This window comes from Notolabrus celidotus, chromosome 3, assembly GCF_009762535.1.
Source record: "Notolabrus celidotus isolate fNotCel1 chromosome 3, fNotCel1.pri, whole genome shotgun sequence".
Taxonomy (NCBI): domain Eukaryota; kingdom Metazoa; phylum Chordata; class Actinopteri; order Labriformes; family Labridae; genus Notolabrus; species Notolabrus celidotus.
Window position 1 is genome coordinate 26,156,711 of NC_048274.1, and position 13,897 is coordinate 26,170,607.

The 13,897-nt window shown below is 38.9% G+C and overlaps 2 protein-coding genes across 2 annotated transcripts; one reads left to right on the plus strand and one right to left on the minus strand.

Moving 5' to 3' along the window:
* Positions 1 to 403: 403 nt before the first annotated feature.
* On the minus strand, positions 404 to 5,161 carry tfb2m (transcription factor B2, mitochondrial). Its single transcript, XM_034679560.1, has 10 exons — positions 4,965 to 5,161; positions 4,050 to 4,411; positions 3,307 to 3,490; positions 3,009 to 3,100; positions 2,748 to 2,901; positions 2,348 to 2,496; positions 2,004 to 2,093; positions 1,687 to 1,746; positions 1,458 to 1,606; positions 404 to 1,299 (listed from the first exon to the last, which is right to left on the minus strand). Exons 2-10 carry the CDS (start codon positions 4,335 to 4,337, stop codon positions 1,110 to 1,112), a joined length of 1,356 nt encoding a protein of 451 aa, XP_034535451.1. The 5' UTR covers positions 4,338 to 4,411; positions 4,965 to 5,161; the 3' UTR covers positions 404 to 1,109.
* A 15-nt stretch (positions 5,162 to 5,176) lies between these two features.
* LOC117810023 (saccharopine dehydrogenase-like oxidoreductase) lies at positions 5,177 to 13,324 on the plus strand. Its single transcript, XM_034679561.1, has 12 exons — positions 5,177 to 5,674; positions 7,149 to 7,261; positions 7,937 to 8,017; positions 8,428 to 8,557; positions 8,716 to 8,765; positions 8,923 to 9,053; positions 9,585 to 9,702; positions 9,950 to 10,069; positions 10,196 to 10,252; positions 10,843 to 10,954; positions 11,181 to 11,262; positions 11,790 to 13,324. The coding sequence occupies exons 1-12, from the start codon at positions 5,476 to 5,478 to the stop codon at positions 11,878 to 11,880; spliced, it is 1,284 nt and encodes a 427-aa protein (XP_034535452.1). The 5' UTR covers positions 5,177 to 5,475; the 3' UTR covers positions 11,881 to 13,324.
* The last annotated feature ends 573 nt before the right edge of the window (positions 13,325 to 13,897 follow it).

Genomic DNA, 13,897 nt, shown 5'->3' on the forward strand with positions numbered 1-13,897 from the left:
AGTAGTATACCGGAATGTGAAAGAGGTGAGGATAGACTTGGTGGTAGCAGAGCAGAAGTGCACCTTCATTTTCTTTACAAGTACAGCAAACAAAGTAAATCAAGCTATTTATCCATCACTGCATGGATTTCAATTGGATCAACCAAATAGGTTTCAGATAATTATTTATTCAGAATGTACATTCTTGTGAAGGTGCTATTGCTTTGCCTGAATTGCTTGAAAACAGATATAGTACACTGTCCAAAAGAAAAAAAGATCACATTTGAATAATTGCACAGTGTACAATCAGGGAAGAAAATAAATAGATTAAGGTCAGGTCAAAACCCCAGAACCCATCTAGATGAGAACATTTTTGATGTGAGCATTTAATCAGGGCTGGAAATATTTCACCCCACACACTGTATAACATTTCTCTGATTTAATTACAGTTCAAAATTGTATGAAGACACAGCTTACACAGCCAAGCTTATTCACCTGCAACACGTTTACAAAAATATACAAACCATGAATATTTGCTGTAAAAACATTCCACTCCTTCCTTCACTGATGTTGGTTAGGGAAATTATGCAATACATTAAACATGCTGGGTCTTCTTCAGTAAAACTTAACCACAACATAACATAACCATTAAAAAAAACTGCAGTTGCTTCAAAGTTTCAGCAGCTTTATTGTTATACCATTAAATGACCTGGTACATCCATGAAGATTTTTGAGCCCTCTCAGGAAACACTGCTGATATTTTCATTTATCACAGGACATTTATTCTGCAACTATTTGAAATCGATAGAGGGCAGAAAAAAATGTGACTCTTAAGTTTTTATCCTATATTTTAACTCATGGGAATCCAAGTCCAGGACAACAGTTCCCTGTAATCTGTGCATATTCTGTTAGCACAGTAAGTCACAAACATTTCATGAGTTCAAGAATGTTTTCTTAACAACAGTATTGATGCAGTCGTTATTCTGCGTTTGAATATATGTTCTGTGTGCCCATTTCATTACAGCACACATTACATATTATTTATATTAAATTAGCATTATATAGTACGTTTTTGTTTTCATTTTATTGCATTTCTAAGAAACTATACAAATGACCAATACACAAGTAGTTTATCCCCAGCCCTCTCTCTGTGTGTTCTCCAGAATCTCTTCATAGAGCCAGCTCTGCGTGAACTCCTGACTCTTGTCCATCAACTGGAACAGTCGAAGATACTCCTCTGGATAAACGTGGCCTGTCAGTATGTCCTCTGGCAGGCGCATCTCAGACAACAGCTTACTCCCACTATCTGGTGACCAGAGACTGGGGGAAAAAAAGAAAAGGTCAAATAAGTCACAAGAAAAGATGGTCTAAAGACACGTCTACTTGGAAAACCTACTGTATAGTAATAAAATATGGATGCACTTGGTGAACCTTTAATCCTTCAACTAAGAGCAGGTTTTTGATGCAGCGATGCTTACTTGAGTCTGTCAATGAGTTTGACCTTCCTCTTAGCCAGACACTGTTTGACCATCATGAGCAGAGTTGAAGCATTAGCAGGACTGAGGCCTGCAGAGAACAGATCAGCCCGTGGACGCAGGCGTACCAGGCACAGGTGCTCGTTGGGAAGCTGAGAGAGACAGAACAAGAAAATGAAGGTGGGTGCCAAACAGATGATACCAACTCAATTGTTGTTGCTTTCTTCCTTACCATGCCCTTAAGTGCAGGCGAACTCTTCTTTGAAGACATCACAAATGACTCCCAGGGTTCCTGCACAGACAGAGATGGTGAGCTTGACAACTTCAAGGCTCATTCCATAAAGTTTACCCACATTATGTTGATTTTTAGCATGTTGTATATACCAGGAATTTGTTCCAAGAAAGTATCATAAAACATTCGTTTTATGTTTTACTGTATAATGTATTTATTTCTCTGTAGTCACTGTGAACTGTTTGAATGTCAACCATAATGGTTTATTACTTTTACAATAACATCAAATGTCTTTGCCACCCTCCATCATACTGTACCTTGTGCAGCAGTTCAATTTCACATGCCATCTGCCAGAGGACACTGAAGGCTCTGTAGTGCATCATTTGTCCTGGGCGTGACACCAGTTTCTGAAGGAGAAATGATCAGAATACCTATTTAGAGAAGATCACCACTGACCTGACAGGTTCATCAGTAACTTTAAAAAGAAAAGAACTGAGCTATTCTGAATTATCCACATCCATCCATCCATTTTCATTCGCTTATTCACATGAATACAAAAAAAAAAACAGGTCACTATGTGATCAGTGTACACAGTTCACAAATACAAGGATCAAATTAAATATAAATCATATATATAAATAAGGAAATATCACTCATTTACCAGATATTCCCTCTCGCTTATGAAGAGGTTGAGCTCTATTCTTCCGTATCTGTAGACAGACAGTCTTTCAAACAAAGCGTAGACCATCTTCAGTAGCAAACCACGCTCATTACGCTGTGGCAGCATGCCCACCACCTTCACTGGGATGTCTAAGAAGAAATCAATATCAGAGTTAGAAAAAAACACATTCAAAAGGGAAGGTGCACTGTACAATACACTGTTTATTCAGAAAGGTTGTGTTCAAGTGTAAAGCTACATACAAACTGTGTGTTGCTGTAATTTTATTTTTTCAAAATAGTTACTCAAGCCTAAGACTTAATATTTATATATAAAGTTTGCACTGTAGCAGTGTCTTCAGTTTGATGCACTGCTTATGTATTCGAGCATGTTTTGCCCTCACCGTCTGTCCAGCTGGTTTCTGATATTCCCAGGTCAGTGAACAGTTTGTCACTGAACATGGCAGGGGGTTTAACACTCCCGCTTCCGATGGGATCCAGTTTAAAGTAGTCACAGTGAACCACCTCCATTTGACCATCAAGACGACCTTCCAAATCCTACAACATGAAAACATTGACTTTTTAACAAAGTGCTACAGAAGTGGAGAAGAACATTTGAAAATTGAATTTTAGTACAGATAATGAGTTAATCTCATTTGTATTACCCGAAGATCTTGTATGAAGGATTTATCCCCTTCAAGTGCCACAACTCTCTGAGCTCCAGAATTTAGCAGTGTCCTAGTCAACACCCCAGGACCTTAAAAAACACACACACAAAAACAAAAAAGTTTACAGAAATATGTTGTTTGACAAGAATAATACACTGTGTGCAAATATTTGCTATCACTCCCCAGGCAAAAAATATATTGTTTAGTTGGCAAAATAACATTCAAGACACAAAACACACATTCAGGAGGTGGACTCTATGGTTCTCTCTGACTTTAACACTGTTTAGATTCATACCTGGGTTACATTCAAAGATTAAAGATTTAGTATCTTCAGGCTCCAGATGCTGGGCCACCAGTTTGGCTAGTTCAGGGTCTAAAAGGAACCGTCTTATTGTTTTACAGGATTGAGCACGGCGTATGTTTTCCTCGACATCGCCAAGGTCCAGGAAGTCATATCTGCACAAAGGACGGCATTGGCCCTGTTGAAACATATGGAGTTAGTAGGGTGCACAAATAATCTACCACAGATGAAAAAAGAAAGCATTTTTACTGGATAGTGTTCTTCCACACATTTAAATCAATGAGTGTATTTCCTCCATACACAAAGTGGTGATGAAAAACTTGATACATCTTTGTAAGCATAAACATACAATGGATGTAGCATAAATCTAAATTTTAGATTGGAGAACCGGAGAGGCCGTCAGTATCAGAATGCAAAAAAATGATACTTCTAGGATAAAGACATAACAAAAAGAGTCAATCTGTTAGCCAATATCTAGCCTGCTGGGTTCAACATCTAAGAAAACCAATGTATTATAATGGGGGGGGGGGGTACAAGACAAAAGCAAGTAAAGAAAACTATTATCAGAGCAGTGATGTTATCTCTGTAAAAGACGGCAAAAACCTTCCTGACCCCCATTGAGTTGCAGGGATAAGGTGCTAAAGAGATGTAGAACTGGGCTGTTTTGACTGGCCCCTCTCATTTAAAACATCACCAGGCCTCAGAGGACTTCAATGAAGCCAAAGGTAAGTGCATACCTGTAGTGCCACAGCAGACAGGTTCCTGTGTGCGAGAGCTGAGGGGGGTGACGTTCTCTCTGCACGGGGCTGTTGAGAGCATGGACCAAGTGAGGGCCGACCAGGACCTGAAGAGAGCGAGTCCAAGCTGTAGGCCCGTTTATGAAGCACAGGAACCCCAGGAACACAGCGGCCAGAAGGACCCAACGAAGCCAACACTGTTTTGTGCCGACAGGTTCTACCTCTGATGGTCTGGCAGCAAGCAGAGCGCATCAGCAACTCCACTGCTTTACAAATCTGGTGAGACATGGTGGACCTAGGACGGGGTATGGGGGTGGGGATAGGGGTAGGAGGTTATCGGGACCCCTCCTAGAGGTCACTGCCTAGAGAGGATGGAGAGAAAAGGGACAAGGGATTTTACATACAATTAATTCACATTAACACTACCAAATGAATACACCCATCCATGTATTAATGCATACATCCAATTTGGATAGCTTAATGTCAGAGAACAAATAGATAAAACTGCTGTGGCGGATAACAACCCTAGTTTTAAAAAGGTTAGCACACTGAACACAATAACACACAAGCTTTAAATGGTCAACATCATTAAGTTAGTGGTAATCTCTTGAACAGCTGTGGACCAAAGTGGAGAACAGTATGTTCTCCTGCACGTGGGGATGTAAACTTTGACGGCTTAGCCCTGTTGGCCTCACTGGGGAGGTACTTGCTGTCCTTTGCCAAGTGAGTTCAAAGACTATGTTGCATCAGATCTCCAAAAAGGCAAACAAGAACATTATATGCGTTGCGTGGCGAGAACGGTTTCATCAAACTGAGAATATCAACTGCGTTAGCCGCCTGTCTAGCCAAATGCTAGCGTCATGTAACAACTGAAGTGCAGTTAATATCATTTATCTGAAAGAAACACGGACATACCTTATTGCAGAATGTCCTATATAATAAGATGTAAGTGCATCAGTCATTTAAATGTGGTCTTCCTCTGTCGACACGCTGGTAAAGCTCCATGACATTGAGACTTCAGTGTCCCGACCACCCGCAGATTGTTTTCGCAACTCTCGTGGTGTTACAGGCGCATGTCATTGACGTCATTGTCACATGACTACTGCGAGGCCCAATCAGAAACTCACGGAAGTTGTCACGCTAATATCAGTTAACGCTTGAAAAGTAAATTAATTTTGACAGAAAACACGGCTACGTAAAACACAACAAAAGCTCGAAATATGTTCTTTAAACAGCGCTAAGTATTACTGATACGGCTGCTCAACAACAGCATTGTAAATATATATACTAGCATATTAGCATTTGTTGCTACGGAAGTGGACAAAGAAGCACTGTCAAAACTGCACGCAGTCCTGGCTCATCCCTGTCAGTCTGAGAGAGAGGTGAAGGTGTGGCTGTAATCTCCTGCACTCGGTTTGCTGTCAATATGGCTCGCGTTGAGACTTCTTCTAGTAGGCCGTACCACCTGGTTATTTTCGGAGCTTCTGGCTTCACGGGACAGTTTGTGGTGGAAGAGGTAGCCCGGACTGTGTCCGAGGGTCCGAGAGGGACTCTGAAATGGGCCGTGGCCGGCAGGAGCAAACAGAAGCTGGAAAAAGTTCTGGAGCAGGCAGCTGGAGTCCTAAGTATGTATCAGAACTTACGCATTTGTTATGCATATCAAAGCATATTGTTTCTTAAACTGAGAACAATGCAACACATAGCATCTTTGCATAATTTGTTCATAAAGTGTTGTCGCAGGAAATTGGATATTGCAATTAGTGAGTTGTGCTTTTAATCTGATTTACACGGAATGCATTGTCATGAACAGGACAACGGCATGCAACTGTCTCATTAAGGCAGATACTAAGTACGACTTTGACCCTAAGCGTTGTCCACTCCAAAGTACAAGAGAGGTTGCAACAGAGTTATCAATGCCATCATGTATTCTTATTTGTATTTTCTTGCTATTCTGAAAGTGCAACTAATGATGCAATCATCAGCGTATGTTATAATTATTCAGTCAATGTAATAACTTGAATGCATGTCTAAATTATTACTTTTTTTTATAATTTTTTTTACAGCTAACCAACCAGATCAGGTTAACTTTAAAGTGTTTATAGAGCATTTCTGGAAACTCTTTGCATATGAAACCGTAACTGAAAATGAAACTACAAGCTGCCCACGGCTAACATTTTTTGCTTAATATTTAACTTGGTATAATGTTTAATCAGTCAAAGTATGCTTGGTGAAGCATATGATGTTATCATGAACTTGGTTTTAACTCTATAATATTTTCTTGATTTCTCTACAGATGAAAACTATGGATACAAGAAATGCTAATAATACTATAATTCCTTTTAAAAGCAGAAACAAGTTTTTCAACACTAGCCAGATTAAGTGGTGGCCTCTTTATATGTCAGATGTTCTTTCCTCAGTCCTCTAAAACATGTTACTTTATTCTGAGGAGAAATTGTAATTATCACACTTTTGTGCATTTAGATAAAAGAGTGAAAGTATGTATCAATTATTAAAGCAATTTTAATACACTTGTTATGTTTTTTTATTCAACATCCAGTCATTTCACCTCCATTAACAATACTGAAGAAAAATTCAACTGAATGTTGTTGATTTTGAATGTTTACTAAATGTATTTGTTACGCTGGTGATTTTCCATGCAATCCATGCAACTCTCTAAATTTAGAAAACAGAGTCCCTCACTTGATCAAAGCTAGAGAGCTATTTGGCAGCTATGATAGTGATGTTGTTTTTCCAGAGGATTACATAGTTATTATTTGGTCCCCTGCTCTTTGGCTTCTTCTTCAGGGAGTGTACAACAGCTGATGGAACATACCTGCACACTCTACAGCCCCCAGCCAAGAGAGCAACACACAAAGCCTGATATGTTAGATAGTCAGTGAACAAACTGCAGTATCTCTGGCATTTTTACACAGCAATATGTATTTCCTTCCAACAGAAGTTTTGTGTTTCCTTGCAGTTTGGTGTTTTGGCCCTTTACTTAATGTATTTTTGCCATGAAGACTTATGTCGAAGAAAATTTTCACAAAAAAGTGCTTTAGAAACAAACCCTAGCACATAACCCTGTGTATGTCTGTGCAGGTAAACCAGAGCTGAGGACAGAGGTGGACGTTATCGTGGCAGATGTAGGAGAACCCGACTCTCTGGCAGCCATGTGCAAGCAGGCTGTAATTGTCCTCAACTGTGTGGGGCCTGTAAGTAGACTTCATGGATATGTGTGCTGTCTTTTTCTATTTTATATATTTATCTTGGATGGAGATAATAACAAAAAAAACGAACTTGTGCTGTACATCATCTCATCTCCCTTTTGCATCAGTGTAGCACAACTCTGCCCTGTTGTTCTGTCTATCTCCCTCTGTCTTTTCCCTTTCTCTCCCTCACACACAGAACAGCCTTTATTTGCACACAGAAGGCTACTGACTTGCAAACAATAACTCTGATTGTGGTAAAGTCTGAATTGAAAGAAGGTTTCCCCGCGTCCTGTGCATCATCACATAGGTTCTTGTTTCAAGCCAAACTGTGTCACTACAGTAGCCAATGCTTTCACTTTTCTCATAGTTAAAACTTAGCAGACAGTTGAAGCAGAAAGAAAATGGACAATTAGAAGCACATATGTATGAATTTGTTAAAAGCAGGGCTATAAATACTAGATATTATCTTGTAAACAAATCCAATGTAAACAAAATAAAAATGAGTCAATTACATGAAGATTGCAAGACCTGAAAAGTTATTTATCTGATAGTCACGTTAGATAAATAACAAGAATTATATGATGTAATGTTGATAAATAATCACATGACAAATCAGAAACTTGAAGACAAATTAAAAATAAGGCTCTAATTAATCTGTGTGTGTTGATCTGTGTATAGTACAGGTTCTATGGTGAGCCAGTGGTCAAAGCCTGTGTGGAGAATGGAGCCCACCATATTGACATCTGCGGAGAGCCTCAGGTATGTTCAGTATAATCTGTGCTTACTGCTGCTACATCATAACATCTACAGAGCACTATTTTTTTCTCCTCCTTTTTTTCAAAAATAATAAAGCTGACACAGAGAATGCTTTCATTTAAAAGTGCTTGCTAATGTCGCTGCCCTCCACTTTGACCACCATGTTTGGCTCAAAAGCCCCAACTTCAAATTTTCCTCTGACACTCAGAATAGAACATATATGCAATTTAGTACATATAACCATCAGCATATAAACATACAATCAGGGGCTGTCAGACTATGTTACTTCTAACTCTCACTCAGCAGTTTTAACAGAAGATTATCCTCTTTCTCATTAGTAATACACTTTCAATAATTAGTGAAACTTAATTCATTTCAGAATACTAAATGAATCATTGTCTGACTGTTTGTAGTTTCTGGAGGGGATGCAGTTGAACTATAACAGCGAGGCAGCAGAAAAGGGTGTCTACATCATCGGAAGCTGTGGATTTGACTCCATACCTGCAGACATGGGAGTCATCTACACCAGGGATCAGTTCAGAGGTATGCATACCTACGTGACACATACACACACAGGAGTTTGAAAAACAAAAGCCCCTCTGATGCTTAAATGTCATGATACATTTGCAATCTTTCTGTTACTGTTAATGTGCATTCATTTTCATATTTATACGTGTGTGTGTGTGTGTGTTTACCCACAGGTACTCTAACTGCAGTGGAGAGCTTTCTAACTGTCGGTGCTGGACCTGATGTATGTAACTAGATTACCCATAAGTCAATGTAGTACACTTTCTGTATATCTTCTGGATTATCACTCTATTCTCTCTGCCACTGCTTCCTCCATATTTACCCCTTTTGTGTGTGTGCGTGTGCGTGTGTGCGTGTATGTGTGTGTATTCCTCTGTCAGGGTGGATGTATCCATGATGGCACATGGCAGTCAGCCATCTATGGGTTTGCAGATGGTCCAAAGCTTCAAGGTCTTAGGAGGAAGTTCAATCACAAACCTCTCCCCACTGTTGGCTCTAAGCTCAGACGCAGGTAGATAACGGAGTAGTACCTTTCAGCTTTTTCAAATTCAATTATCAACTTTTCCTGACTGCCAGTTTGACAAACTTAGTAAATACATTTTAAATACTATTACGTGGTAACACTCAGAGTATAAACACAGTTTTAGACATTGTATGCCATACCCTTAGACTGATTTGATTTTATCCCGTCATTTGTGTGTGTGAATGTGTTTGCACAGCCTAGGAAGCCATGATATTGGGGTAATAACAAAAGCGTAGCTTCAGAATTTATACAATGTGTCATAGAAATACACCGGCCATGAGTCTTTTTTTTTTATCTTGTGTGTATATAAGGATACAAAACAATGTATTCATGGGACACCTTAGACATAGTAAGATGTTACTAGACACAAAGACGGCAGACTTATTAATGCTCTCTGGTGGACAGACCATGTAGTGTTTCTAAATGACCTCATCTTGTCTTACAGCTACAATTTCATCTTACAGTTTACACTGATACAGCACAAAGGTCATGAAAATGTATTTCTTTGTGCATTTGTAGGGGAACATTGTTCTTCAGTAATGAGATCCAGCAGTACACGGTGCCCTTCATGGGCTCTGACCCCTCTGTTGTGAGGAGAAGTCAGCGCTTCCTGACAGAGGAGCACCAAGCCACACCGGTCAGTTCTTCATATCTCTTTTCATAAACCAATTAATGACTGGTCAGATTGTGATCAAGAAAATGACCCCAAACTGTCCTTTCTGGCTTTGATTGTTGAGTGAGTGAAGTTACTGAATCATTCTGTAAGAACACTTATTTTACTGATTTGTTTTCCTGTGTTCATGGCACAACCATGAACACAACAGGAACTGATTTCACTGCTTCTGCTTCTGAAGCATTAAATAGTCTGTTTTTGTCCACTTCAGGTCCAGTATGGAGCATATGCAGGAATAGGAGGAATTGGAAACATTTTCAAGCTGATGTTTGCTGGCATGATGTTCTGGTTCTTGGTCAAGTTCAGTTTTGGACGCAATCTACTCATTAAGGTAAACAAAACATCATAAAAACTTTTACACATAATGCAATTTATAACTCACAGCTGGCCACAACTGAATATTTTATTGACACAAACAAGAGATGTCACTGATTGCCACTTGTACCCAACTTTTCAGCACCCAGAGTTCTTCTCCTTTGGACTCTTCTCAAAGGCAGGACCAAGCAGGAAGCAGGTAAGTGCTGACAGAACGGGAATCTACAAGTTTATACACTCTGATTCACAAAGGATTGCACAGCTTTTGCGCCCAGTAAACCTCTGCAAATAAGCCAAAAACACATCATCTTATTTACAAAACAAGCACATAGGATTAAGTGCTCCACAAACTTTGCTGCAGAGCAAAGAGCGTCACTGTGCTAGGGTTGTTTGCAAATATATTATGAGCCATTATACATTAGCTGGAAGCAAAACAGCCCCTTTCTATGCAAGTAAGACAAAAGAGCCTGCCACAATGCAAATAAAACCTAATTCACTAAAACTGGTGCTAACATCACCACACAGTCAACAAGGAAGTTAATGGCAACTGTGCAGGAGTGTTTAGGAGCGTTGTTATGCTCAAACCTTTCAGTAATCCAAACAACATTCCTATTTCTGAATTACATAAAAACAACATATCTGTCCTCAAAGTCTGTTAATGTTCCTCCCTCAGTTAATTCTCCTGTAGTTCTGGTCATTTTTTTACAAAATGAAATCTGTTTAGATCAGGGAGGAACGATGCCTCTGTTTCTGACAGGTATGGTCATGTGTGTTTGTGTGTGTTGTTAGATGGAGGCTTCATCATTCCAGTTTGCTCTCTATGGAGAGGGATACACAGAGGGGCAGGATCCCTCCCAGGGAAAACCCAACAACAAGATCCGCACATTGGTTCAGGGACCAGGTAAGTGGAAAATAAGAATCCTTTTTTTCTGAGCATGTTATAAGTTGTTGTAATAATACGTGTGGCCAAAAAGCTCTGTATTAGTTACAACTGTAACAGTGATAGTGAATCATGCTAGATGTATGTCTTAAATGAGTAAAGAGGTAAACATAGCCAAGTTACCCACTATAGCCTATTAAGCACATATGTCATTATGGTTATTAAGTTGTATCTCTGTCATTTTCAGAGTGTGGATATGTGGCCACGCCAATTGCCATGGTGCAGGCTGCTCTGACCATTCTCAACGAACCCACAGCTTTGCCCAAGACGTGAGTCATCAAACCTCAAATCCACTGCCTGATCTGGAAATTACTTTACACTCGAATACAAATATAGCACTACTTACATAATCACAGACAGTATCCAGTCTAACTGTGTAAAGTCACAATGTCAAGTATTTCAAATAAGTTTGGTGAACCCATTCTACCAGTCCATGTAAAACGGGCTCCAAAGGTAACTGGGCTGTTAATAATGGATGATAGACCATATGGTAGTTTGATGTGTTTATTCTAATGAGAGACTCAAAGCAGACGTTTATATGGTGAAATTAAATAACAGCTTAGAAAAATCTTTAACATGTGAGACTCAGTTTACCTGTAATAGTTTTAATCACTTAGGATGGACCAGACTTGTTGAGATGTAGCTTACATCACAGCAGTATTTCATCTATGCAGTCTTTGATTAAATGGTTTGTGTCATCTAATTAACAAGACACATTTTTTAAACACAGTTTATTCACAGAATTAGTTTAAAACCAATTGATTCTAATAATTTGAATTGTTATTTCCATTTCTAGGGGCGGAGTGTACACTCCAGGAGCTGCTTTTGCAAAAACCACACTGATCGACCGCCTGAACAAACACGGCATCCAGTTTTCTGTCATCTAGAGTTTTTCCCCTTCCTGATGCATTACCACAGGTTTTCCATGTCACTTACTAATATGCAAATCAACAACTGGCAAGTTTCCAACAGTAAAAAAAAAAAAAGCTTTTCCTCACAAGTTTTCTTGGTTGTTTTTAGATATTCTTACTCCTTTGGACAGGAACTTGTCAGTCCTTTAGCGTGAATGTACATTCAATACTTTGCTTATAAGACAGAAAAGCACAACCGGTACAGAACAGCAGGAGAATGCTTAGGTTGTCCCTCAATGTTATCCTTGCTAATGAAATGAAATCAAAGGCAACATTTTGTTCTCTGTATTTCTCTGAACATGGACATATATTTTGACAAGCTACACTGTTACTAATATTTGTAGCTTAAAATGGATAGAAAACAGTTTTGCATCATTCTGATGAAGCACGTGATAAAAGGTCCCTTTTGAAAAAATGCAAGATTTTAAGAGGCATTCATTTGACAGAAGAAGATCAATATTCTGTTTGTGTTTTCATTGAATGAATATATTTCTGCATCCACATCATCTGGATAAAAATAGACTCCAGTCAGCTGCCACACCTTCATTTTGGTATTCATCCACACAGCAGGAGAACGTTCAGCCAGAGTTACAATCATATGATTTTTGATGTCCTGTGTTGTAGAATAGCTGAAGTATAGTTGGCTAAAAGCTGCACAGTATTAAACTATCCTTGGAAATGTTAACCTTTCAAGGTAGGGTTCAGTAAAGTAGTCAGAAATCAGAGTGACATATAGGGAACCTCAATTAAAACATGTACACAGTCCAAAGAAAAGATGAACAAACTGAGCTGCTGTAACTGTTTGAGAAAAGTAAACAATCTGTTAAGTGTTTTTCTTGTAACAAACAGTAGTGTTTTATTAAAAGGCTATAATTCACTAGGAGGCACTAACATGGTAGCTGCACATGTGTTCTTTTGATTCATTGGAGTAAAGCTGTCTACAGGGAATAGAAACCTACTCTGTGTGTGTTTAAACATATACATGTCAGCCTGTCTCAGCCTGTTAACTGGAAACCCTGATGTGTTTGATTCTGACAGTTCTTCTCAGACTATCACTAAAACATCATACTCTGTTCAATCTTTGTTTTCCTGTAGCTAAATGTTTCAAACACTGTTCAAATCAACCTGTTTACTTAGAGCTCTGGCAGAAAGTGTGTGATGGTTATATTGCACAGCATGATTGCTGCATGAAATAGATCCTCTCTGCTGTTCTGTTAACAAATATGTGTGCGGTTTGTCTGAAGACGCTTTTGTCTGTACTGTGGACTGGAGGCGGTTCCTTCCGAAACGGTTAATCTGAGACCAGATTCATTCATGTTTTTGAGCATTAAGAGTGTGTCCAGATACTTTTGAGGGTTTGTTTTGGTGTGCTTTATACTTTGGACCTAATAAATGAAGCTAGCTCTGCTGATAGAAACAATCCTGGAGTCTTTTTCTCACATAGTTTTATGTAAGCACGAATGTAGTGTGCATAGAGCAATCTCTGTCGAGGTAAACAAAAATCAGCAGTCAGAATTTATAAATACACATAACATTAAATAGCCACTAACATTCATCTGATACAGTTTACATCTGAGTTTGTGTGATACTATCAAAAGGTTACTTATCAACACTTAAAGTAGTCATGTATAAGCAGTAAAATAACATAACCTTAGGGTCATTTTAATAATCTAGACACAATTTACATATAACATTTTGACTAGTTTCCTAATAACAGTATTTTTATTATGATTGTAAAACTATATTCTGAAAATATAAACTGAAAAGTTAAAAAAAAATTTTGTTTTTGCTGTCACTGCTATTTCTTCACTGTGATGCAATGTGTTCTGACAGCTTTATATCAGAACCAGCATGAACTTTTTTAGCAGTCTGCCCCCAGTAGCTCTTCTGTTGGATCAGACCACACAGGCCGGACTTCGCTCCCCAAGTGTATCAATGAGGCTTGGTTGCCCAAGACCCTGTCACCAGTTCAATGGTTTTCCTTTCATTGAAC